The 27,823-nt window shown below is 42.2% G+C and overlaps 1 protein-coding gene across 1 annotated transcript; it reads left to right on the plus strand.

The window, feature by feature from the left end:
* Window positions 1-10,710: 10,710 nt before the first annotated feature.
* DNASE1 (deoxyribonuclease 1) lies at window positions 10,711-26,781 on the plus strand. The gene is made up of 9 exons (XM_069734454.1): window positions 10,711-10,807; window positions 14,657-14,790; window positions 15,012-15,100; window positions 17,311-17,397; window positions 19,375-19,490; window positions 19,991-20,103; window positions 20,924-21,078; window positions 25,179-25,275; window positions 25,399-26,781. The coding sequence occupies exons 2-9, from the start codon at window positions 14,659-14,661 to the stop codon at window positions 25,450-25,452; spliced, it is 843 nt and encodes a 280-aa protein (XP_069590555.1). The 5' UTR covers window positions 10,711-10,807; window positions 14,657-14,658; the 3' UTR covers window positions 25,453-26,781.
* Window positions 26,782-27,823: the final 1,042 nt, after the last annotated feature.

Below are 27,823 nucleotides of genomic sequence, written 5' to 3' on the forward strand. Positions count from 1 at the left end.
GGCGCCGAAAAGGCTCAAATCGTATCCCTCTCGGCCACCGTAGCTGTGGATGGGCGTGGTTAGAACCAAGCCTCGCTTTGGCCAGGTCCTAGAAAGACGGCTTTCCTTTTTTTTTTTTCAATTCAAAGATAACTTTATTTAAAGCGTACACTACGAGAGCATGCTCAAGTAATAGAAAGTCGGACCTCTTAACTGTGCTCTGATCTGTGCTCTGTCTTTATACAAGGATGAGGTTTCAGTATTCAGTTCAGATTATAGATTTTAATTCTGAAAAATCATAAAGTGAACATACATCCATGCTGCGTCGTCTTTTATTCTATTGTAAAAATAAAAATGGTGTTCAGACAATATATATTATTCTATCAGTGTCTGGGAAAGCTGGGTGGTGGAAAATATGGACCCTGAGGGGTGGTCAGTGGTTACCCAGCTTTCCCAGAGTCCTGCGGGCAATCTGGGATTTTGGAGGTGATTTTGCTCCAAAAATCATATTGTACAGAAAAGTACTAAAGGGATTGTCCGGCTTTAGGGTAGAAGTCTGCGGTCACTCAGGTGCGTGACCGCCAGTATATGATTTGCATACATGCAATCACATGCCGACTAGACATGTCCAGCATCGCTGTATGCAAGAGTATAGAGAGAGTCAGACATGTCTAGTTGGAATGTGGCTGGAAGTATGCAAATCACATGACATCTACTCACAAGTCTGTAGTCACATAGAGTGAGTGCAGACTTGTAGCCAAAGGCCGGACCACCCCTGCCGATACAGTTACACTCTGTGGCAGAGCAGGGAGAATCGGTCTCCCTGCTCTGCCGCTATGGGGCCCCTGAGCAGGCGGGGGGGGGGTGGGGGGTGGGGGGCAGTAGGCGGCCAGGTGCCAGCAGTGGACCCTCCACTCGTCAACGCAAGGTCAGCTGATGAGGGAAGGAGCGCGCAGCACTCCTTCTCCGATCACCCCCTGTCAGCATCCGACATCATCGACGCCAACACTGATAGTGGGTGCGGTGACATCACTAACCGGCGCCCGCTGTCAGGAGACGAGGGGGCGCTCAGAGCTGCGGAGGAAGAGAGGTGAGTATTTTTTTTTGGGGGCTGCCTTATACTACAGGGTCTGCCTATGGGGGTACTGTCTTATACTTACAGGGTCTGCCTATAGGGGTACTGTCTTATATTACAGGGTCTGCCTATGGGGGTACTGTCTTATACTACAGGGTCTGCCTATAGGGGTACTATATTATACTACAGGGTCTGCCTACGGGGTACTGCCTTATACTACAAGGTCTGCTTATGGGGGTTCTGTCTTATACTTACAGGGTCTGCCTATGGGGGTACTGTCTTATACTTCAGGGTCTGCCTATGGGGGTGCTGTATTATACTTACAGGGTCTGCCTACAGGGGTACTGTCTTATACTTCAGGGTCTGCCTATGGGGGTGCTGTATTATACTTACAGGATCTGCCTACGTGGTGCTGCCTTATACTACAGGAATACAAAAAGGAAATGGAGTTCTATACGGAGAACATTTAAAACAGCAATATTTATTAAAGAATCATTTTAAAATTTTCAACAGTAACAAAAATACAAAAGAAGGGAAGACCCTAGAAAATACACATCCAAGTCATAGGTACCTAAAGAACGTATGAAACATCATGGTATATCATCGTATATGTAACCATCAATGGTAGCGCACAATACTACGGTATATTCGCTGGCTCTCGTATGGACAAGTGTCCTTCATGCATACCATTAGCAGAGAGACCAGTATATAAATGGCATATCAAGAATCAAATTTCTTACCCATGATGAAATGAAAGGCACCTAATGACTCCGGAGAGCCCCCTGACGCGCGTTTCGCGTTGCTTTCTCAAAGAGGGAGACGAGGGGGCGCTCAGAGCTGCGGAGGAAGAGAGGTGAGTATTTTTTTTTGGGGGCTGCCTTATACTACAGGGTCTGCCTATGGGGGTACTGTCTTATACTTACAGGGTCTGCCTATAGGGGTACTGTCTTATATTACAGGGTCTGCCTATGGGGGTACTGTCTTATACTACAGGGTCTGCCTATAGGGGTACTATATTATACTACAGGGTCTGCCTACGGGGTACTGCCTTATACTACAAGGTCTGCTTATGGGGGTTCTGTCTTATACTTACAGGGTCTGCCTATGGGGGTACTGTCTTATACTTCAGGGTCTGCCTATGGGGGTGCTGTATTATACTTACAGGGTCTGCCTACAGGGGTACTGTCTTATACTTCAGGGTCTGCCTATGGGGGTGCTGTATTATACTTACAGGATCTGCCTACGTGGTGCTGCCTTATACTACAGGGTCTGCCTATGGGGGTGCTGCCTTATACTACAGGATCTGCCTATGGGGTGCTGCCTTATACTACAGGATCTGCCTATGGGGTGCTGCCTTATAATACAGGGTCTGCCTATGGGGTACTGTTTTATACTACAGAGTCGAGTCTGCCTATGGGTGCTGCCTTGTGCTATAGAGTTTGCCTATGGGGAGTGCATTATACTATATTGAGGACTATCTGGTGCATTATATTATATGGAGGCCATTGGACAGTGTGGGGATTACAGTGAAGGGGCCATCATACAGTGTTGGAGCCATCAAACAGTTTGGAGGCTACTAAGGGGTCAGTATACTGTGTGGATGGTACTATACAGTGAGGGAGCATTATACAGTATAGGGGAGATGTACAGGGGGGACTCGGGACATTATTAAATGTAAAGTGTGCACTTATTGTTATAGGGGAACTCAGGTTACTGTGGCTATTAAAGGGGCACACAAGGCAATATTACTTTCTAAAGGGCAAAATGTGGGCTCTGTTTTCTAGGGCACTTGCACCCGGCATTACTATATCATAGAGGGCTGCTTTAGAATTTAGAGGACACAGAGAATCACATAGCAGGTGCAGTAAGGCCTCTTTCACACTTCCGTCTTTTTCCTCCCGTCGAAATCCGTCGATTTTTGAAAAAACAGGATCCTGCAAATTTTTCTGCAGGATCCTGCTTTTTTCCCATACACTTGTGTTAGCGACGAATTGTGATGGATGGCCATCCGTTTCATCCGTCATACACTGGATCTGTCGGAAAATAGCAGTCTGTCGTGCGGAGAAAACATTCAGAGGAACGTTTTTTTTCTGCACGTCGGAAAATCGCTCGGCGACGGGTCCTGCGCTGTCCGTCGTTGGCTATAATGGAAGTCTATGGACACAGGATCCGTCAAAAAAAAAAAATCTCTCTCTCTCTCTCGAATCTTATACCTGAAAATGCAGGCAGGAACTCCTTTGATGCATCCGTCATAACACTGGATGCGTTGCACACGTTTTCCACTATTTTCACAACATCCATCGATACGTCGCTTCACTGCATCATGACGCACCCCGACCGACAGAAGTGTGAAAGAAGCCTTATAGGGACACGTACGGCAGCAGCGGCTCAGTATTACGGTATCAGGGGCAGTAATAGGGTCACATATGGCAGCAGCGGCTCAGTATTGGGGTATCAGGGGCAGTAATAGGGACACATATGGCAGCAGCGGCTCAGCATTGGAGTATCAGGGGCAGTAATAGGGACACATACGGCAGCAGCGGCTCAGTATTGGGGTATCAGGGGCAGTAATAGGGTCACATATGGCAGCAGCGGCTTAGTATTGGGGTATCAGGGGCAGTAATAGGGACACATATGGCAGCAGCGGCTCAGTATTGGGGTATCAGGGGCAGTAATAGGGTCACATACGGCAGCAGCGGCTCAGTATTGGGGTATCAGGGGCAGTAATAGGGAAACATATGGCAGCAGCGGCTCAGTATTGGGGAATCAGGGGCAGTAATAGGGTCACATACGGCAGCAGAGGCTCAGTATTGGGGTATCAGGTGCAGTAATAGGGTCACATACGGCAGCAGCAGCTCAGTATTGGGGTATCAGGTGCAGTAATAGGGTCACATACGGCAGCAGCAGCTCAGTATTGGGTATCAGGTGCAGTAATAGGGACACATACGGCAGCAGTGGCTCAGTATTGGGGTATCAGCAGGATGAGGAGTTGGTGCAGGTTGGGAATAGATGGTGATGGCTGGAATGTGAGGAGAGAAATATATTTTTGTTGTATTCTCTGCAAACGAGTCCTGGCTGGAAGAAGTTGTCATGTCGGTCTGGGCCAGATGGAAAAGATGGGAATAGTGACTACTCCATCAGAAAGGACGTCAGCGGTTAGTCATTATCTGTAACTGTGCAGGGCTGGTATTTACCACTGACCATATGGCGGTAATATCCATGTTGGTCTTTATATAGAGATTATCTTCAGTAACAGCACGGTCATTTGCTGAGGTTCTCCTCCACTATTAGATCGCGTCACCCAGTTGTAATCAAGGTTACCTGGTTAAAGGCCTACTCAGAAGTTTCGCCCCTCCTGAACCAAAACCCTAGCTACACCTCTGGTCCCAGGAGCCATTTTCCAACACCACAACCCCAGGCTACATGTTTCTTGTGCTTCGGCGAGCCATCTATAACGTGCTCCCAAGGCTGCAGCGTCTCCCATCGAGCACATCTGAGACGTCATTGGACGGTGATGATTACACAGGAGCTGCCAGCAGCGGATCTTGATGATTTGCCCAAACGCTTTCAGGACACCAAAGCATTCCTCAGACGACCATTATTAACCTCAGTGATGGCCGCCAAGGCTGTAAGTACTGGGATTTTTTGAACGTGAATCATACTCCATACTGAATAAATTGAGATGTTCTGAATATTATGTTTCCATGTTTTCAGCATTTGAACATCAATGAAGTCTCCATTCTGTGATTTCCATAATTCCAAAACTTTTCCTTCTTGGTGATGCAATTTCAATGTCTTGCTTTTTTTCCATATTGGGCCCTTAGTTAACATTTGGCGTAACATTGCCCTAATAGCCTCATACAATCCCCATAGAAATCCCACTGTCTGTGAGCCATGTATATTATGCACTATTATACTGACTGTAGAAATCCATCACATTCCTGAATCTATCACCATTATTGATTTGTCTGCTGTTGGCAGAGCGTGGAATTTCCATGGCGTCACGTTTTCTGAAATTATTACCTGGAAAGTGTCTCCTCAGTGAGGTGAAATGCCGGTGAAAAGAGGGAGCTCCTGTCCACAGACAGCCTACTGACGGGTGAGCACGGTGGGACCGTAGTTATGTCTTATAGTCCTAATTTGGGGTACAGAACTAAACACATCTACTAGGGATATGTAATGTTGCCAGTAGGGGGTATAAGTGAAAGTCAGGGGTCTGGTGGTGACCGCCCAAGAGAGGCATGAAAATGGGGCTAACACTCGGGTTGCAACTGCGGAAGTCAAGTTTTACAGAGGCACAAAGGAGTTTTCCATTATTTTGACAAAGTTTTTCTAGGAGAAGCCACTTCAAAAGGTCTTTTTTTCTAAAGCGGCTCATCCAGCGGCTTTGCCAAAGCATTTTTTTCTGTACTATCTACTATAGTGGAGAGCAAGTGGAAGCCGCCTGGAGATTGACCACGCTACGTCCTTTAAGGGGTTCATAGTTTACAAAACAAAAAAAACTGAATACGTGCACAGCAAGTTGTTTTTACATTGTTGTGCACTATGCTAATTTTTTGCTTTGGTTTCGAGTTGCTTTTTCAGGAGGATTTTCTCAGGAATCCGCCTGAAAAAGCAACTCGAAACCATCGTAAAAATACGTCACGCGCACATGCCCTATACCATAAAGAAAGAAGGGCTACTTACCACTTCAGTGGTCCAACACTCTAGCATTGCCACGTTGGTGGTCTCCGCCAGGACAGGAAGCAATTATGTAGTGTCCATTATTCACCTGAAGCTAAGGAAGCCAAAAGCGACGACGTCCCAACCCCATTATGGATCCAACCTATGTTTGCATGGATTTTTTTTCCTAGATACTCCACTGTCCTCTCACTTTCCAAAAATGGCCACAAAAGATATCTGAACTTTAATTAAATGGCCAATTTTTATTCCAATCCCGTTGTGAGCACCAGTGATGATACAAACAATAAAAAATGCAAAAAAAAAAGTATGTCTATATACAGTAAGGGGATTATAAAAGCGACAGATTGATTATTGTCCCGTAACAATCCCTAGTGATGTAATAGCATTGGTTGTCGCTGAATATCTGGGCGTATTGAGCAGAGGTGTGACGATGCTCCCAGATTCCATCATTAGGGCGGTAATACTTGTCATACTAGTAATATCTGTCTGCCAGAGCATTGTCCTCCTATACAGGTGTGCTCCGAACCGCAGAGCTGCCTGGAAGGGTGTACGGGGAGAGCAATAGCATCAACAATGATTAATAGCCAAGGATTTTTGTTGTGATGTGCCGGTGATTATCTAATCATGACATGTGCATAAATGACTGTCGCTCACAAGTATGATAAGTGCCAGGACATACCGATCGTCGTGCCCATACGTATCAGAATGATATGGCGGCTTTCTAGGTTTTGTTTACTTGCGCTCGCTTGAAAACCATGAGCACTTCCGCTATAAATTAGCGTGACTAACCCTTTTGTGATTTCTCATGATCAAAAGCAAAGAAATAAAGAGACCCCCATCAAAAAATCACCCTATTTATATAATATTATAAAAAAAAATGATGTTAACCCTGCTGTTGTCTTCGGTCAAAAATGACCGACCTTGAACTTCAATATTCTTTAAAAATATTCAAGATGCGGCTCTGAAACCCGTGGCCGACCGACCCATCCTCATTTAAGTCAATCAACCACAAGTTTCAGAACCGCATCTTGAACACCCCCAAAAATACCAAAGTTCAAAATCGGTCTCCCCAGACCGAAGATAACAGCAGGGTTTTTAAAAGGGTAATTCTTATAATTGTGAATGGATAAGATCGCAAAGTGCTTGTAAAAGCAGCAACCTTGCATTGTACCTCTTATTAAAAATTCACTCCGTTCTCAAGATCAGAAGGATTTTTAATTCTAAAGTTTACAGCTTATTGCCTAGGTTACCCGCCGCTTCTGCAGTCTATCAGTGGTGGCCGAGGGTAGCGCTTGCAAGTTCTATGCTACAGAGCTTGTAAGCTCAGCTCTGAAGCTGGAAGGATCACAGGTATTTTTTTTAATGCTTTTGGTGATTTTTAGGTTTGCTTGTCCAAATATAGTATGCTCTAAGTATGGCATTTTGTTTATTAATCTCTATAGGGGAAAAAAATACAAAATACGGAGTAATAAAGACAGAAAACATTGTAATTTATGCTGTTATGTACCTCTCTCTGGACCCTCAATCGCCACTCAGCGGTCGGGACATCCAGTGGCTCATACCGGATATAATTTCTATTTCTTGGATGCAGGTTCTTTAAAAAAAAAAAAATCCTTCATTGCCTGACAAAAGAACTTTTCAGTTTTCCTCTCCTGTTTTCTACATACTTCTCTCTCCTCCACCCTTTCCTTACGCTTCTGTTGATGTCATCCGGTGACATACGTATGTTTGTGTCCTTCTGCTTTTACACACTCATATATTTTACAAGAGTCACTACGCCATATAATTATCCCTTCATTATTCATTTCCCAATGATCCTTATATCTTGGGATCTTTGGGATTAATTTAGGAATTATTTAACAGGTTCTTTAAAAAAAAAAAAAAAAAAAAAACCTTAAAAATGTCACAGTTACAGAGTCATGGCCAAAAGTGTTGTTCCCGTAAATGAGGTATTTCTCACAGAAAATTATTGCAATCATACATTTTTGGTTATATTTCCTTTTGTGTGTATTGGAACAACACAGAAAAAAAAAATGAGAAAGAGGGCAAATTGAACATAATTTCATACACAACACCCAAAATGGGATGGACAAAATAGTTGGCACTTTTCCAAAAAACAAAAACTTTGTTTCAAGCATGTGACACTCGGTCAAATTCACCTGTGGCAAGTAACAGGTGTGGGCAATATAAAAATTACACCTGAAACCATTCAAATTCACCTGTGGCAAGTAACAGGTGTGGGCAATATAAAAATTACACCTGAAACCAGATAAAAAGGGGAGAAGTTGACTCAATCTTTGCATTGTGTGTCTGTGTGTGTCACATTATCCATGGAAAACAGAAAGAAGAGAACTGTCTGAGGACTTGAGAACCAAAATTGTTGAAAAATATCAACAATCTTAAAGTTACAAGTCCATCTCCAGAGACCTTGAGGTTCCTTTGTCCACGCTGCGCAACATAATAACATTTTTTACAACCCTTTACACTGTAGCTAATCTCCCTGGATGACAGAGAACAGAGTTGCAATGCAGGATAGTCCGGATGGTGGATAAGCAGCACTAATCAAGTTCCAAAGACATTCAAGCTGTCCTGCCGGATCAGGGTGCATCAGTGTCAGCGCGGACTAGCCGTTGACATTTGAAAGAAATGAAACACTATGGCTGACTCTGCTGACACAGAGATATAAAAAAGCTAGACAGCACATTGCCAAAACGTATGTGAGTAAGCCAAAATCCTTCTGGGAAAGTGTCTTGTGGACAGTTGAGAGCAAGATAGAGCTTTTTGGTAAAGCACATCATTCTACTGTTTACCGAAAATGGAATGAAGCCTACAAATAACAGAACACAGTACCTACAGTCAAATATGGTGGAGGTTCAAAGATGTTTTGGAGTTGTTCTGCTGCCTCGGGCACTGGGTGACTTGACTGTGTGCAATGCATCATTAAATGTGAAGATTACCAAAGGATTTTGGGTGGCAATGTAGTGCACAGTGTCAGAAAGCTGGGTTTGCATCCTGGGTCATGGGTCTTCCAGCAGGACAATGACTCCAAACATACTTCAAGAAGCACCCAGAAATGGATAGAAACAAAGCGCTGGTGAGTTCTAAAGTGGCAGCAATGAGTCCGGATCTTCAGTAAATCCCATTGATCACTTGTGGAGAGATCTTAAAATTGCTGTTGGGAGAAGGCGCCTTCAAATATGAGAGACCAGGAGCAGTTTGCTAAAGAAGAGTGATCTAAAATACCAGGTGAGAGGTGTTAGAAGCTCGTTGATGGTTATAGGAAGCGATTGATTGCAGTTATTTATTCCAAAGGATGTGCAACCAAATATTAAGCTGAGGGTGCCAACAATTTTGTCTAATTGTAATAATTTTGTGGGAGAAATGCTTCATTTTCTGGGACAATTTCAAGGGTGCTAATACTTTTGGCCATGACTGTATGTTATAAGTCAGTGGACCCCATCAAGCATCGCCCCCTTTTGGAGGGAGCGGTTCTTGGCCCTCCTATAAAGCACGCGGAGTTGAATTAATAGTCTGTAATATTGTCAGGCTCTGGATGTGTCTAACCTCTGGCACCAAGCAGAGAGATGGTGACGGTAAAGCATAATGGAAAGTTACCGAAACCTTTCATTATACAATGATTAAACCTATTTATATTAAAGGGAACCAGTCAGCGGGCTATTACATGTAGAAATAGTGATGCGGACTTGTAGGTGCTTGTCGCTGATGAAAAGTGATACCTTTATTGCCAAAATCCGATGTGCCAGTCACGAGAAATCAAGCATAAAAATCGCATGCAGATCAGTCTTTAAGTGCACTGGGGGGTGTCAATGCACTTGAACTACTTACCCCCTAATTTGTATATCGTTTCTACTCTAGATTTTTGATACCTGGCACATTGTATCTCTACAAAAAAAAGGACGACAAGTGTCTATATGGCTATACCACTACTCCCATATGTAAAAATATGCTGCCAAAAGCATCTAAATAATCATATTTAATCAATGCCGAGAAAAAAAAGTCACATTCAAGTTCTGAGCTATTAGTAAAATACAATTCTATCAATTAGGAGACTCAAAATATCTGAACCTCATTTTCCAAACCAGCATCGGTTATGACTCCATGATAACTTTATGACTTGCTTTTTTTTCATCTTTCTTCCCACTGGAATCCCTAGGTCAAGAAATATGTTGCCAACTAAATCTCAGTTCAGGTAATTGTTTAGAATATGCTGTATGTGAGGGATTTCTGATCTCCTGTCTCTATGTAGCAAACATTCAGAAGCAGCAGCATGGAGGACATTATACATCAGCGCTGAGCAGTGTAGCTGTGAATCCAGCTCTGGGGGAATAAAATAAAAGCACTTACTAGAAAGCACAGATCCCTTTCTTCTCCATAAACCTTAATAGGCAGCTTTAATCTGATTCCTTAGTGAGCAGGCAGTTATTTTTTTATCTTGAGCAAGACAGATTTATAGCAGTGTTACAGAATGAATGAGTTCAGGAAGCGGGGAGAGAAGTGGCTCATAAGTGGAGATAGAAGCAAAGTTCTTTGCAAAGATATATTATAAAGTTTCATTTTGCACTATGGATTAATGCAAAGTTTGTTGAAGCGACAGTGATGATTGCAGTTGATTTTGCATTATCTGGTAATTTTGCCTCCATCATTTCCAATATTTCCTTTCTCCTGAAGCGGTCTTCCTCTTACCATCAGCCAATGTAGGTTTTACCTATGAATCTCTGACCAGTATTATACATGCTGGTGCCCTAACTATGGCAATAAATCCCATTAGAACATGATATAAATGATGTTCCCATGGACAACATGTTCTTATCTCTGTGGACCTTGAGTTTGCACAGTCTTCTCCTGGGCAGGTGTGACACTCACTGCTTTTACTATCACCACAAATGAAATTTGGGAGGAGTCGCAGGGCTCGCTGGGTCACCTGTCTGTGTGGGAGGATATACACTATATAACCTGCTGTCTAATAATTCCAATGATAACTCTTAGACAGTCTATCATCAACGGCCGGGATCAGGAAGACACATCAGGAAAGCAGAAGCACGCCGTCCAGTGAGTATTCAATTTTCTTCTAATCCTTTGGTACCACCACTCCCATCCTCCTCTATCTTCTGAAATAGGCTTCATCTTCTATTACTCTAGTACTTAAAGGTCTATAATGACTGGTAAAGTCCACAGTCTTATCCTGTGACATCTCTGTTTTTCTCTTGGCCCCATAGACCAAGTTGGGCTTTGTCTTCTTCAGTCCCTACTTCTTTCCAAACCCAACAAGGGTCACGAACTCCTGCCCCAACCAAAGTCTCCTCCCTACTCCATCTCAATGAGGGTCTTCTTCTTTTTCTTACCTTATTTTTCCAAATCAGATTTATTTTTTTACAAAAATTTTCCATTTACAGATTGAAATTTGATCAAAGACAGACTTAACAACCCCCCAAAACTTGGCCGACTTCCATCTTCTTTCTCGTTCCTCTTGGACATTGTTGATGAATTTCGCAATGTTGTGATCTTATTTATCGATTATTGGTACTGAGACACATGTAATGCCTTGTATGGCTGATATATTCTCCTTCAGCTCCCTAATACTTTATTTTTCCGGTGTACTTCGCCCTCTTTAGTTGATATCACAGGTGCCCCACATTAGCAACTTCTTGTGTTCTACTACTGTCACCAGAACTATCACTACTACTACTGCCACCTCCACCACCACTACTATCCCTACCACTGCTACAACTACTACTAATACTACTATCACTACCACCACCACTACTATCCCTACCACTGCTACAACTACTACTAATACTACTATCACTACCACCACCACTACTATCCCTACCACTGCTACAACTACTACTACCACTACTAATACTACTATCATTACTACTATCCCTACCACTGCTACAACTACTACTACTACTATCCCTATCACTATCCCTATCACTACAACTACTACTACTATCCCTATCACTACTACCAGTACTACTATCCCTACCACTGCCCCTACCCCTGCAACTACTGATACTACCATCATCAGTACTAGTATCCCTCCATACCACTACTAATAATACAATCACTGCTGCCACTACTACTATCCCTATCACTAATACTACCATCACTACAACTATTCCTACCACTAATAATAGTATCATCACTACTACTACTACCATCATCAGTACTAGTATCCCTACCACTACAAATATTACCATACCAGTACTACTCAGTACTACTATACCTATCACTGCTACTACCCCTGCAACTACTACTACCAACATCAGTACTACTGTCCCTAAAACTACAAATACTACCATCACTACTACCATCAGTGCTACTATCCCTACCTCTACTTCTACCATCACTACTACTAGAACTACTATTCCTGCCATTACTACTACCTTTCCACTACTAATACTATCATCACTACTACCAGTACTACTATCCCTACCTGTACTTCTACCATCACTACTACCAGTACTACTATTCTTATTATTACAACTACCCTTTCCACTACTAATACTACCATCACTGCTACTATCCCTTCCTCTATTTCTACCATCACTACTACCAGTACTATCCTTACCTCTACCATCACTACTACCAGTACTACTATTCTTATTATTACAACTACCCTTTCCACTACTAATACTACCATCACTGTTACTATCCCTTCCTCTATTTCTACCATCACTACTACTATCATTACTACACTCCCTACCACTTCTACGTTCTGTACTTTCCCTATTTACCTCCAGCACCCCTGTGCCTACTACCTATATATATTCCTCCCTTCATATCTAGTGCTTCATTACTCCATTATTGTAACCCTTTCCGCCCATTACGCCATTACTTCTCCACTACTCCTCCACATATGATATTCCTAATTTCTCTATGTCTGATTGTCATTCTGTTTTAATAGTCCCAATTTATACATTAGTACAGATAATGTCCCTGTAATGCTCCCAGTAATGGGTGACCTGTACTCTCTCATCCTTCTCTATTACTCCTAATTTATATCTCTCCAGTACAACTCCTAATGTATGGGTCGCTGGCTCTCCTCTTCCTTGTTCGTGTACTAATTTGCAGTCTTATTTTATTTAATCAGAACCCCATAAATAAATGATTAATTAGGTGATATATATATATTACTAGCTTCAGCCTTATCTCACTCCTCAACATTGCTTGCCATCCTATTTGCTGAGTGGTTTTGATAATTGCAGCGTGCAGGATGTTATTATGTAAATTCCCGGGTGAATATCTTATGAATCATTAACATCATATTATTAGTTAGATATCATTATCAGTTAGATATCACATTATTGAAACAAACATTAATCACTAAATACATAAAGGGATGTTCTTGGGAATTCTGGTAAGAGATAATTCTGGTGTTCTATTTCATATCTTGTGATGACAACTGTTCATATTCCCTATAGCGCCTCCGCAGGGAAAAAAAAGCATGACACTTTTCCTACTGAATCCTATGGAGTGTCCATGTAATGTACAGATGTGTCGGTCCTCCAGTGCGAGAGATGCTTTATGGTGCTGCTCACTCCTCTGGCTACTAGATGAGGACCCCTTCACCGCAAAAACTCAACACCTCAGTGTTATGAACTTCACAGTTGTCCGACTGCCTTAAAACAAAATAGATTTTAAGACAAACCTTGAAAGAGGTTGTCCAATATGCAAGTATCCTCTTCATAAAGAAGAGATCTTGATCTCTTGCACCAACTATATCGACCCTTTAAGGAACTTTGCCATGTGATTTAGGATAAGAAGCCAAACCAGAACCCCATTTGCAGAAACATGTTTCGGTGCGCTTCCCTTCCTCAGTGCAAAGCAGGAGATCTGGTTTGGATAGGTGAGAATCCTCGTACTGAGGGTCTAAGTGGGAATGTTTCTCTCTGCGGAGAGTGCCAAGCCGGCATGAGGAGACTTATAGGCTTGGGACTCTCCGGAAGGAGAAACATTCCCCCTTAGACCTCATCAGGTTGTCCAAGAAATTTGAAGCCATTTCTGGTCACCTGGTAAATTTTCTCCTGCTCCAACACAACCAGTGTGGTTCTATTGGACTTTCTAAGTTTTCCTGTCGTGATGCCACTGAGACTATGCTCACGAGACCAATCACTGGTCTCATTGGTGATGGTAGCACGGTCAGCACGTGGCCGTCAGTGATAAACTGAAGGAGTAGTCGAAACGTTATCACATCTAATAAAGACCAGTCACAACCACCAGAAAATTGTCGTTGGGCATTGGAGTGGCGGGTGATTATTAGCTATTTTTGTGATTTTAAGAAATGTCCTGCTTTCTGAGTATTTTTTAAAAAATATTGGAAACTTCTTTAATCTAAACTTATCAGCACTTAAACTCTGATTCATTAAAAACTGGCGATTTGTCACATCCTATCCAAACCCCAGCTCTACTTTGGCAGAATTGGGCGAAACTCAAAAAATTGCAATTTTTGTGTTGCCCGAAACTTTTGCAAAATTTGAAGATGTTTCACGCCAGTAGTCTGGTGAAAGCATCTTGATGAATCGTGCCCTTAGTACCTGCACATTTCATACATGTACATATATAGGTGTCCTACAGGTAGCAACTTTTTTACATATACTCTGTCCTACCCCAATGCTGCCTCCCTACCGAAATCATAGGAGGTGCCATGTCCAGCTTTAGGCTTGTCCTTAGGAGCAGGATAGACTGACAGTTGTCTGAGGTGGACAACAATTTATCCTGCTGTTAATTTAGTAAATTTTCTTTAAATTAAGTTGATTCAGAATGTTTTTTTGCTGATCCTCACCGAACAGCGACTTCTACAATAAATTTTGTATGGTTTTATTTGTTTGGTTTATTTTTTTCTAATCTATTTATGACATAATGTTTTATGTTTATTGTGTGTTTCGTTCTCATCAGAGATGCTGCGTTTGGTGATTGCGCTCATGGTCGCTTCCTGCACCGTCTCGGCGTTGAAAATCGGTGCATTTAACATTCAGGCCTTTGGGGACTCGAAAATAAATAATCCCGAAGTGTGCGCCATTATAATGAAGGTAAAGTGTTTTTCAAATATTTATACTAAATCTATACATAAAAAATTGAGGATTTAACGCTGAAAAATGATTAAAAAAGATAAAGATAAATTCTACTAAACTACATTAATGGAGAAAGACTTTAATGTGAAAACAGGTTTCCAAGCTTCGGTAGATGAAGAAATGTGTTTGTTGCTGTGTCTATGCTTTGCGATAATTTCCAGCAACTTCTATGATTTCAGATATTGCAGCGCTATGATATAGTTCTGATCCAGGAAGTTCGGGACGCCGACCTCAGCGCAGTTACCACTATGATGACAGAACTGAATGGGTTAGACATTTTTTTACCATCTCTTACTCCTGTTTATTGCACCACTAGTCCTTCATATGAGTCCTATATCACGTCTCATGTCCAAAAAGGACAAATTACTAATGTTAAAGGTTACTTATCCCACGCGTTTAATTTTTCAAAATGTTCAGTGTCTACTAAAGTCGATGGTGTTCATGCCCAACTGAATGTGGGCCACTTGGAAGCACAGCGGAGACTGCAGAAGGGCCTGGAAATCCCAAATGAGACAAATGTTAATATAAACACCCCTGTATAGGCCCCTTTACACATGTTGATAACCGTAGGAAGGTTTGGTGACAATCATTGACCCGTCTAAACACTGAAATCGTACGAACACTTCATGACAATCATTGAACATGGCGGCGACCACCGGAATTGTATTAACGCTTATTATTATTATTATTATTATTTATTTATATAGCACCATTGATTCCATGGTGCTGTACATGAGAAGGGGTTACATACAAGTTACAAATATCACATACAGTAAACAAACTAACAATGACGGACTGATACAGAGGGGCGAGGACCCTGCCCTGGCTTACATTCTACAGGATTATGGGGAAGGAGACAGTAGGTTGAGGGTTGCAGGAGCTCCGGTGTTGGTGAGGCGGTAGCTCCGGTGTTGGTGAGGCGGTAGCTCCGGTGTTGGTGAGGCGGTAGCTCCGGTGTTGGTGAGGCAGTAGCTTCGATAGTGATGAGGCAGCAGCGGTGTCAGTGCAGGCTGTAGGCTTTCCTGAAGACTTGGTGACAATCATTGACCCGTCTAAACGTGGCAAACACCGGAATCGTATGAACACTTGGTGCCAATCACTGATCCATCTAAACATGGCAGCGACCACTGGAATGGTACGAACACTTGGTCGCAATCATTTACAAATCTAAACATGGCAACGACCACCAGAATGGCACGAACGCTTGGTGACAATCATTGACCCGTTTAAACTTGGCAGAGACAACCGGAATTGTACAAACGCTTCATGACAATCATTGACCCGTCTAAACATGGCAACGACCACAGGAATCGTATGAATGGTTGGTCCCAATCACTGATCCATCTAAACATGGCAGCGACCACTGGAATGGTACAAACACTTGGTCCCAATTAGGCTTGAGCGAAACGGATCGGACAAATTCAAAAGTCGCCGACTTTTGGCAAAGTCGGGTTTCATGAAACCCGAACCGATCCTAGTGTGGGATCGGCCATGCGGTCGGCGATCTTCGCGCCAAAGTCGCGTTTCGTATGATGCGTTTGGCGCCAATTTTTCAGCCAATGAAGGAGCGTGGGCAGAGTGATGACATAGTTCTTAGGGGCGTGGACGCCTATCGCCATCTTGTCGCTTGTGCGCTGTAGCGATTTGTGAGAGAGAGAGAAAAAAAATTTCCCATTGACTTTGCATTGGGTTTCGTGTTTCGGTCGATCCCCGACTTTTCGTTATAATCGGCCGATTTCACTTGACTCGACTTTTGAGATAGTCGGGTTTCGCGAAACCCGACTCGACCCTAAAAAAGTAAAAGTCGCTCAACCCTAGTCTCAATCATTTACAAATCTAACCATGGCAACGACCACACGAATTGTACGAATGGTTGGTGAGAATCATTGACCGGTCTAAACATGGCAACGACCACCGGAATGGCACGAACGCTTGGTGAGAATCATTGACTGGTCTAAACATGGCAACGACCTCCGGAATGGCACGAACGCTTGGTGACAATCATTGACCGGTCTAAACGTGGCAGCGACCACCGGAATTGTATGAACGCTTGGTCCCAATCACTGATCCATCTAAACATGGCAGCAACCACCAAAATTGTATTAACGCTTGGTCCCAATCGCTGATCCATCTAAACATGGCAGCGACCACCGGCTCATTCATCGACTAATTGAATTGTTCATTCTTGGTCTAAAAATTCCTCATATAATCGCCCCATACACGGTATATGGAAATATGCTACTGCCAACAACATGCAAAATCTACTTGTATCAAACAATGGAATTAACCATCATTCATCCTTATCCGCTACCTGCCATCAAACCCAGGATTCTGGTTCTAGCTTTAAACAAAATGATTCCATTCACTTACAGCAAGCAGAAATATTTAAAATGGTGGGGAACGGAAACACAAATACTGTATATAATGATATGCAATATATTATTGCTAATAAGTACAAACCTTTTGATTAAATTTCAGCGATTTGTCTGAACCGACCTACTCCTATGTGGTCAGCGACACTCTTGGAAGAGACACTTATAAAGAGCGCTACCTGTTTGTCTACAGGTAAGAATCCTCAAACATTAATTACTTTGTGTATAGCGCTAAACCTGTCCCTGTCATACATGGACAGCCATTTATCAGAAATGCCACCATGTAATACTACATTTTACCAGCGGGGGAAACGGCAACCCCAACAAATCAGCTGCTTCCTGGGATTACCAGGAACAGGACCTGGGGAGATCAGCAGCTAATAAAAATGATAACCCCTTTAAAAGAAAAGGACACTCCTTTTTTACTTAAATGTATTTTTGGAGAAAAAAATTTTTTTTTGTTGCAATTGGATGTCATTTAAATGTATTTTTGCACCATTTGGCTTTTGCCGACTCTTTATTTCCTTGCACATTACTGGTTGCAGAATGAGTGAACTGAGTTCTATCAGTGAGTTCATCCTGATGGAGAGTTTCCACCTGTTTTATCTGTCTTTTTCTGAGCTCATTGGTGCTGATTTATGACCACTGATCACAACAAGGTTGAGCTGAACTTTGATGTGATCAGAAATCAGCAGTGAGGAGCTAAAAGAAAAAGACAAACAAAGATTTTGAAACTCCTCTATCTGTCTTTTTCTGAGCACCTCTTGGCTGATTTATGACCTCAAAGTTCAGCTTGGCTGTCATGTGGTCTATGATCAACAATCAGCAGATGTGCTCAGAAAAAGACAGATAAAAGAGATACAAAATCTTTGTCTTTGTTTAGCTCCTTTCTGCTCATTTATGATCACATCAAAGTTCAGCTCAACTTTGTTGTGGTCAATGGTCATAAATCAGCACCAAAATAGCTCAGAAAAAGACAGATAAAATGGTTGCAAAGTATCCATCAGAATTAGATCAGTGACGAATCCTAGCAATGTGAATGAAGACAAACTTCTTATAAAAGCCATACCATGAAAATATTTGAAAATGAAACCCTATTGCAAAAATTAGCCAAAAAAAGGCCTTTAATCATAATAATAATTTTTAACTTGGCACATGAACACGTTAATTCTAAAACAACATCTATACAGTTTTCTTTCTAGGCAGAAGTAACACAATCGTAATCCGTCTCATTGGTTTGGATTCTCTCTTGAAAGCATTTGATACATTTGCAAAAGATTTATGACTCTCTCAATGCTGTTAGTGTAGAAACAACCTCCCTGCTGTAACTTTCTTGTCTTATTTTTAGGACTATGTGATGTGTCGAATTACTGGTTTATCTCTTTGTATTAGCTTTGAAGCAATATTTGTGATATTGTTACTGTTCTATAAATCATTTCCCAGTGTTTGAGCTGGCACACAGCCCAGAGCACAATGAGAAGAGGGCACAGTCTGCCGAGCCTGGCACAATGCCCATGGTACCATGTATATCTGTGCCGGCTGCTGTAGGAGGCATGACGTGTAGCCGTAAAGATATGTTCATACAGGATGACCTACGAATGGTAGGGAATGGGCGCTTAGCACCATCCCTATGTAGTAGGTGGGTCGCCTGTTGAGAAAATAATAAAACGATATCCAGCTGTTGGAACCCACAGAGGTCACCTAGAGCAAGGGACACTCTCTCTCCACTCTAAAGCGGCTCTGTCACCAGATTTCACAAAACAAACTGTACACATTATTAAATAGATGTTTTAGACCTAATGAGGCTGGTGTAGTTATCTTGAAAATCCATGTCAGAATTGCTGTATAGTGGTTCAATTGTATTCAGTCGCTGCATCTTCGGCTGCAGCTTGTACTGGGCAGTGTGAGATCTCAGCAGAAACAGAGAGGAGGGACACTGAGGAGCTGTCAATCAGGCTAAGTGGGGGGAGAGGGTGTTAAACTTTCATAAAGAGTTATACAGTCATTCTGATGTGGATTTTCACAGTATGTACACCAATCTCATCAGGTCTAAGATCTATATAATAGTGTACACAGTTTGTATTGTGAAATCTGGCAAAAAGGATGTAAACTAAGTGCTACCTAACTTCTCACTTGGAGAGAAACTTACCTGACCTGTATTCCCCCGTAGGAATGACAAAGCGAGTGTGCACGACAGCTACCATTACCACGATCACAACATGTACACCGGAGAAGACACCTTCAGCAGGGAACCATTTGTGGTCACGTTCCATGCTCCCGGGACAGGTCAGAACTATAGGACCATTATATTAATATTTTATGCCAAATTTGGTACCATGGTTTCAATATCTATGCACCCTTGTTCTTGAGATCGGTGCAACTCCCAGAGTTGGGACTCCCATCAATCAGCAACTGGTCATTGATCCTGTGGATAACTGAGAAATTGCAGTCTTGGTACATCCCCTTTAAGGATTAAGGTAGTGAATACTATATATACAATTTGTCTCTTCAGAAAAGAAGATGACTTGAACTCTATAGCGCCCCCTGTTGGAAATAGCGATCCTACAAGTCACCATCGACCCTTTAACGGGCCTTGCAATATGACTAAAGGATAAGGATAAGGATAAAAGCCAAATCAGAATCTCAATTTGCAGACGTGTTTTGGGGGTATTGCTCCTCGTCAGCGCAAAGTATGAGATCAGATCTGGCTAGGTATATCACTTCTGATGGTTGGCACATTATAGCGCATTATTCTATAGTATGATATTTATGATTTTTATTTCCAGTCATCAAGGATTTTGTTCTGGTTCCTTTGCACTCTGCCCCTAAAGCTGCGGTTCAGGAGATCGATGCATTATATGACGTCTATGTGGACGCATGTGAGAAATGCCAAAGTGATGTAAGTATTGTGCTGCATATGACGGACACGGCGGCTGTACGGTGAGGGTTTATATATCTGTCGTGTGGAGATTTTACATGATGGTTTCTTCATCTCAACCCTGAAAGTGCATCAAAGTTCCATATACCTACAGCCCTAATACAAAGATTTAGGGCAGAATACACAAATCTGACAATAGAAAGTATATGGGGTAAGATTCCATTTTCAGCAATAAAGTAACTCGTCCATGCTCGATGTTCAACTTTTTTACAATGGGAGTTGTAATACCAGACATGGTCTATGGACAAGAGTGGCGCTGTTTCTGGAGAAAAAAAATTGCCTTTTTTAAATTTCAGAAATCCTTTCAACCGCTTCTCAGACTGGCGGGAAATTTTTTAATTTTCACATTTTCGTTTTTTTTCCTCTACTTTTTCCAAGAAACATAATTATTTTAAATGTGGTTTGTGTCGCTATTTTCAAAAACCCATTTTTTTTTTTTTAGTTTTATTTAATTACCTTAAAGGACTTGAACTTAAGTAACACAGCCAGCATCTGCCTTGGCATGGTGCAGGCTCAAGTCCTGAGCCCGCACCACGCACATAGGCCTGTTATTTCACGGACTATTATGTCATGTCGAGTAGCGGCTAAAGGGGTTGTTTGACCATTTAATATATATTTGCATAGATCCCAAATCGCACCACAGGGTTACAGGGACACATGGAAGCAAAAAAAAAAAAAAAGTTATACTAGAATCAGCGCCTGTAACTATTAATCATGGGATCACAGCTTCTTACGATTTAGTAGGAAAATTATTCCCCTTTAATTCTTTGTATTTTTATAGAACATTATTTTCTTGGGCGATTTCAATGCCGACTGCAGCTACGTCACGACCTCTGACTGGGACAGCATCCGCATGTACAGCAGTGGGGACTTCACATGGCTCATAGCGGATGATATCGACACCACCGTGGGCAAATCAAACTGTGCATACGACAGGTAAGAGCAAAGATACAGCGGATGATTAAACTTATGTAATCAATGGGATGTGAAGGGGCAATAAAGCACCATTTTTTATAACTAGCTGAAGAACCCGGCATTGCCTGGGCATAGTAAATATCTGTGGTTACTAATAGCACCTCACTTCTCTTATTTTCCCATCACACCTCTCATTTTCACCTCACACCTCTCATTTTCCCCTCAGTATATGTTTGTCATCTCCCTTATATATAGTATACACCTGTATGTCATCTCCTGTATATAGTATATACCTGTATGTCATCTCCCCTGTATATAGTATATAGCTGTATGTCATCTCCTCCTGTATATAGTATATACCTGTGTGTCATCTCCCCTGTATATACCTGTATGTCATCTCCTCCAGTATATAGTATATACCTGTGTGTAATCTGCTCCTGTATATAGTATATACATGTGTCATCTCTCCTGTATATACAGTCATGGCCAAAATTTTTGAGAATGACACCAAAATTATATTTTCACATGATCTGCTGCCCTCTGGTTTTTATTAGTGTTTGTCTGATGTTTATATCACATACAGAAATATAATTGCAATCATATTATGAGTACCAATAGGTTATATTGACAGTTAGAATGAGTTAATGCAGCAAGTCAATATTTGCAGTGTTGCCCCTTCTTCTTCAAGACCTCTGCAATTCTCCCTGGCATGCTCTCAATCAACTTCTGGACCAAATCCTGACTGATAGCAGTCCATTCTTGCATAATCAATGCTTGCATTTTGCCAGAATTTGTTGGTTTTTGTTTGTCCACCCGTCTCTTGATGATTGACCACAAGTTATCAATTGGATTAAGATCTGGGGAGTTTCCAGGCCATGGACCCAAAATCTCTATGTTTTGTTCCATGAGCCATTTAGTTATCACCTTTGCTTTATGGCAAGGTGCTCCATCATGCTGGAAAAGGCATTGTTGGGCGCCAAACTGCTCTTAGACGGTTGGGAGAAGTTGCTCTTGGAGGACATTCTGGTACAATTCTTTATTCATGGCTGTGTTTTTAGGCAAGACTGTGAGTGAGCCGATTCCCTTGGCTGAGAAGCAACCCCACACATGAATGGTTTCAGGATGCTTTACAGTTGGCATGAGACAAGACTGGTGGTAGCGCTCACCTCTTCTTCTCCGAATAAGCTGTTTTCCAGATGTCCCAAACAATCGAAAAGGGGATTCATCAGAGAAAATGACTTTGCCCCAGTCCTCAGCAGTCCACTCCCTGTACCTTTTGCAGAATATCAGTCGGTCCCTGATGTTTTTTCTGGAGAGAAGTGGCTTCTTTGCTTCCCTCCTTGAAACCAGGCCTTATTTAAAGAGTCTCCGCCTCACAGTGCTTGCAGAAGCACTCACACCAGCCTGCTGCCATTCCTGAGCAAGCTCGCCACTGCTTGTAGTCCGATCCCGCAGCTGAAACAGTTTTAAGATACGGTCCTGGCGCTTGCTGGTCTTTCTTGGGCGCCCTGGAGCCTTTTTGACAACAATGGAAGCTCTCTCCTTGAAGTTCTTGATGATGCGATAGATTGTTGACTGAGGTGCAATCTTTGTAGCTGCGATACTCTTCCCTGTTAGGCCATTTTTGTGCAGTGCAATGATGGCTGCATGTGTTTCTTTAGAGATAACCATGGTTAACTGAAGAGAAACAATGATACCAAGCACCAGCCTCCTTTTAAAGTGTCCAGTGATGTCATTCTTACTTAATCATGACTGATTGATCGCCAGCCCTGTCCTCATCAACACCCACACCTGTGTTAATGGATCAATCACTAAAACGATGTTAGCTGCTCCTTTTAAGGCAGGACTGCAATGATGTTGAAATGTGCTTTGGGGGTTAAAGTTCATTTTCTGGGCAAATATTGACTTTGCAAGTACAGTAATTGCTGTTCAGCTGATCACTCTGACATTCAGGAGTATATGCAAATTGCCATTAGAAAAAATGAAGCAGTAGACTTTGGAAAAATTAATATTTGTCTCATTCTCAAAATTTTTGTCCATGACTGTAGTATATATGTGTGTGTCATCTCTCCTGTATATACGTGTGTCATCTTCTCCTGTATATAGTATATACCTGTATGTCATCTCCTCCTATATATAGTATATACCTGTGTGTAATCTGCTCCTGTATATAGTATATACATGTGTCATCTCTCCTGTATATAGTATATATGTGCGTGTCATCTCCTCTATATATAGTATATATCTGTATGTCATCTCCTCCTGTATTACACCTCATTCACACGTTATTTGGTCAGTATTTTTACCTCAGTATTTGTACGCTATATTGGCAGCCTGATGAATCCCCAGCCAACAGGAAGCCCTCCCCCTGGCTGTATATATTAGCTTAGGCTGGGTTCCCATTGCGTTATGGGACCGCGTTAAACGGACAGCGTTGCACGGCGAAATTAACGCCGTGCAACGCGGCCGTTAACGCGCCCATTCACGCTAATGGGAACGCGCTTCACTAGCGCGTGCCAAGTTCGGCACGCGCTAGCGACGCGCCGGTGATTCCTGGCGCGCTGCGGACGCTGCTTGCAGCGTCCGAGGCGCGCCCGCGGTCCGTTCCCCGCTTTCGCAGATCGGGGATCTGCGAGAGCGGGGACGTTACCGCGACCCCGACCGCAGCCCCATAGAAAACATTGCGTTAGCGCAATCCGCTAGCGCTAAACGGATTGCACTAACGCAATGTGACCCTAGCCTAACACATACACATAATAGACAGGTCATGTGACTGACAGCTGCCGTATTTCCTATATGGTACAGTTGTTGCTCTTGTAGTTTGTCTGCTTATTAATCAGATTTTTACTTTTGAAGGATAATACCAGACTTGTGTGCGTTTTAGGGCGAGTTTCATGTGTCAAGTTGTGTGTGTTGAGTTGTGTGTGGCGACATGCATGTGGCGTCTTTGTGAGATGAGTTTTGTGTGGCGACATGCGTGTAGCGACTTTTTGTTTGTCGAGTTGCATGTGACAGGTTAGTGTAGCAAGTTGTGTGCAGCAAGTTTTGCGCGTGGCGAGTTTTATGTGCGGTGCGTTTTGAGTATGTGCAAGTTTTGTGTGAGGCAACTTTTGCATGTGTTGCAATTTTTGTGCATTGTGGCAATTTTTCCGCGTGTGCAAGTTTTGCGTGTGGCAAGTTTTCCTTGAGGTGAGTTTTGCACGTGTGGTTAGTTTTGCATGAGCCTAGTTTTGCATGTGGTGAGTTTTGCATGTAGCGAATTTTGCGCGTGGCGAGTTTTGAGCTGTGACTTTTGTGTTTCAACTTTTATGTGGCGCTCTCACTTTAAGTCCCCCTTGTTCACATCTGGCAGCTGTCAATTTGCCTCCAACACTTTTCCTTTCACCCTTTCCCCATTATGTAGATAGGGGCAAAATTGTTTCGTGAATTGGAACGCGCAGGGTTAAAATTTCGCTCCCGGACACACACACACACACACACACATTCAGCTTTATATATTAGATTACCCCAGATCAGTAGTTTGCAGCAATATTACCTAATTACCCTGGAAATTAACCTTGTTGGTGCCCCCTAGCTATGCCCGTGCCCCACACTTCTACTGATTCAGAGTCACTACATAATATCACATAGTATCAAAATTAGGTGGAAAAACTTTAATTGGTCTAAATGGAGATCCTCAAAACTCAGTAGGTGCTGATCTTGCAGCGTGTATGGTCTCTAAATGAGAAGTCATCTGCCACCAATTTTGGCATACTACTGAAGACTTTGCCAAGAATACACATGACCCATTTATGAAATGTGGCTTTGTTGCCCAGGGTTTTTCTTTTACTGAGCCGTTTCCACGTGTCCAACATTACCGCTCTCAGTACAGACCGACATGTACTTTTATCACGTGAACGCAACACGTTACATTGAATGCTGAAGTCGAGTTAGGAGACCAGCGACCGGTTCAGACACCTTGGTCCGTATTCAGACCGTGAAGGTCGTACATGTGATGTCTGCCTAAGAAATTATAGTGGAGTTTTGATCGGAAAAAACTTGGCCACCAGTTTGGATCCACGACACCAAGCAACTGTATTAGTGTGTTCAAACTCTATTCAATTTTTTATTTTTTTTTTCAGAATTGTCATCAGCGGTGCCGACCTCCACAGCGCCATAGTGCCCGACTCGGCCAAAGTTTTCAACTTTCAGGCAAAATATAAACTGACCCAAGAGCAGGTAATTAAAAAAAAAATAATAATATAAAAAGAAATGCAAAAGAATAGATGCCAGAGGCTAATATTACTGCAATGTATCTGCATATAATACACTAGTGTTTTATGTATCTGTACCTTTTTACAGGCTCTAGCAGTGAGTGACCATTACCCCGTGGAGTTGGAACTGATGTCTGCTTAACCCCGGCCCTTGGTGACAAAAAGAACAGGACAACGCGACTCCCTACAGGAAGATTTAATTGATTTTTTGTACCTCGTTACATGGTAAAAGAACATGAAAGATGTCCTTTTGCCATGACTGCAAATGTCTGCGTGTTAGACGATTTGTTTATGACACCGACATTTCATAGACTTATAAATATAAATATTATATATGTATAGACAAATACGCACAGTCCGAAAAGTGGTGCCGTAGTGCTATAGGATGGGTCCAGGTCTCCTCTGGTGTTACGCAGCCCTGGCATATGCGCAATGAAGTGAGAAGTCATAGCCTCAGTCGTGGTGGAAGAGCGGACTTGTATTTTTAGGACTACATGACTCCAGCAGAGACTAAGACCGCCCCCTTGACTCTTTGCCTTTAGGACACATTACTTAGATTTAGATGTCATTAGTAAGCGATGAGTATTAGGTCATCGGTTTACAGGTAGGATTATTGATGACAGGGCCCACTACTAGTGATGAGCGAACGTGCTCGGCTAAGGTGTTAATGGAGCATGCTCGGGTCACGGGTGCTAACCAAGTGACTACGGTGTACTCAAAAAATATCCTAGAGTCCCTGCGGCTGCGTGTCTCTCGGCTGTTCGACAGCCACAACACATTTTGTTTTGCAAACTTTTTAATGCAAAAAAGTCACATTCTTCGAAAATGTGGCGAAAATAGTGCAAAAAAAAAAAGCAACAACCCACAGATATACTTAAAATCACTATGAGGGGGAGAGAAGGGATGAGAACGGAGTAGATTGCAAGAAAATACAGCAACTTTTTTTTTTTTTTTTTAAAGTTGCAATTGATCAATGTTCTGAAAACATCTGAAGACCCCCAAACTTTGCGCAGAATGAATAAAAAAAAGCCGCAGGCAATCACATATAGCAAAATTGAAAAAAACAGACAAAAAAAAAAGCAGATGTATTATTTAATCAAGCCCATAAAGCCATGTCCTACATTTTTGAAACATCACAACTAAGATAATAGAAAACACACTAAAATGTATGTACGGGGATGGAAGTTTGGAGATTTATGCAACAGACCAAAGAGCTAAATAATTCTAAAGAGAATAAAAAGGCAGGGGGATATCAGGTATCTGGATGGTTCTCAGACGGCAGCAGGTCGCTGAGGAAAGCAAACTGGATCCATAGGAGTATAACATGCAGCAAGTTAGATAAACAGTATAGAAAATAAAGTGTAATTATGTATGTAACTATGTATATAATCATGTACAACCTGTAAATATCATCTTCCCAGTGTTTCTTATGTATTAATTAGTGACATATCTTATAAAAATCTGTAATGTCTATTGTGTGGTTCCATCATTTCTCCTTCCTACCATGCGCCAGTATTACTACACACCTGGGGACATTGCTTACCTGTGTAGCAGACTGCTGCTGTGAAAACAGTGGCTAGTATATATATATATATATATATATATATATATATATATTCTCTACAAGTTCATTTAAAGAAGCCTCAATATATATATATATATATATATATATACTTTGCAGGAAAGCAAGTGGTAAAGTCCTGGATGGAAGTTGTGTGTCACCGAGGTGCCAAGTTCCAGAGATGAAGTTTTTTTTTTTTTATTGGGACAGGATTTTGGGTTAGGGTTTTAGGAGCGACCAGAAGAGCTTGGGTAGGAATGAGCGCTCCCATATCTGCAGTCCAAGCCTTCAAGGTCATATATAAGGCTGCACAGTCTGTGTGTGGGAGATAAAAAAGACCTCTAGTATTGGCAGTCACAAGTCGAAGCCAAGAGGGATAGGACTGTAATCCGAACTGTCGAGACCATCCTGGTATTTGTTGCCTGCTGCTGCTTGAACTGCTTAATTTTCTGTTATATCTTTGTGGCCAGAAGAGGCCGTTTTTTTGATAAGCACTGGAGTTTTATGAAAGCAATAAGGCTGGAGTCACACACAACGTGTAAAAATACGATCCATTTTTTACAGACCAAATACGCAGAAATGTTCCCTGAACAGTGATCCGTATATCATCCGTAGGCAGGGTGTGGCTACGAATTTTGCTCATGTAAACCTCCATATGGCATCCGTACGGCGAGATTTTCTCGCTGGCTTGCAAAATGGACATTGAATGGATCCATGGGCTCAAATATTCGTGAAAACATATATACAGTCAGTGAGACACATATATATATTTATATTTCACACAGAGCTAGATAGCAGAAAAGCCAGTAATTCAATTGCCGGCTTTTTCTACCTCCTTATCAAACCTGACAGGCATTGAGACATGGTTTACATACAGTAAACCATTTCATATCCCTTATTTTTTTACATATTCCACACTACTGTTAGAAGTGTGTATGTGCAAAATTTGGGA

Source organism: Ranitomeya imitator, chromosome 7 (genome assembly GCF_032444005.1).
Source record: "Ranitomeya imitator isolate aRanImi1 chromosome 7, aRanImi1.pri, whole genome shotgun sequence".
Classification (NCBI taxonomy): domain Eukaryota; kingdom Metazoa; phylum Chordata; class Amphibia; order Anura; family Dendrobatidae; genus Ranitomeya; species Ranitomeya imitator.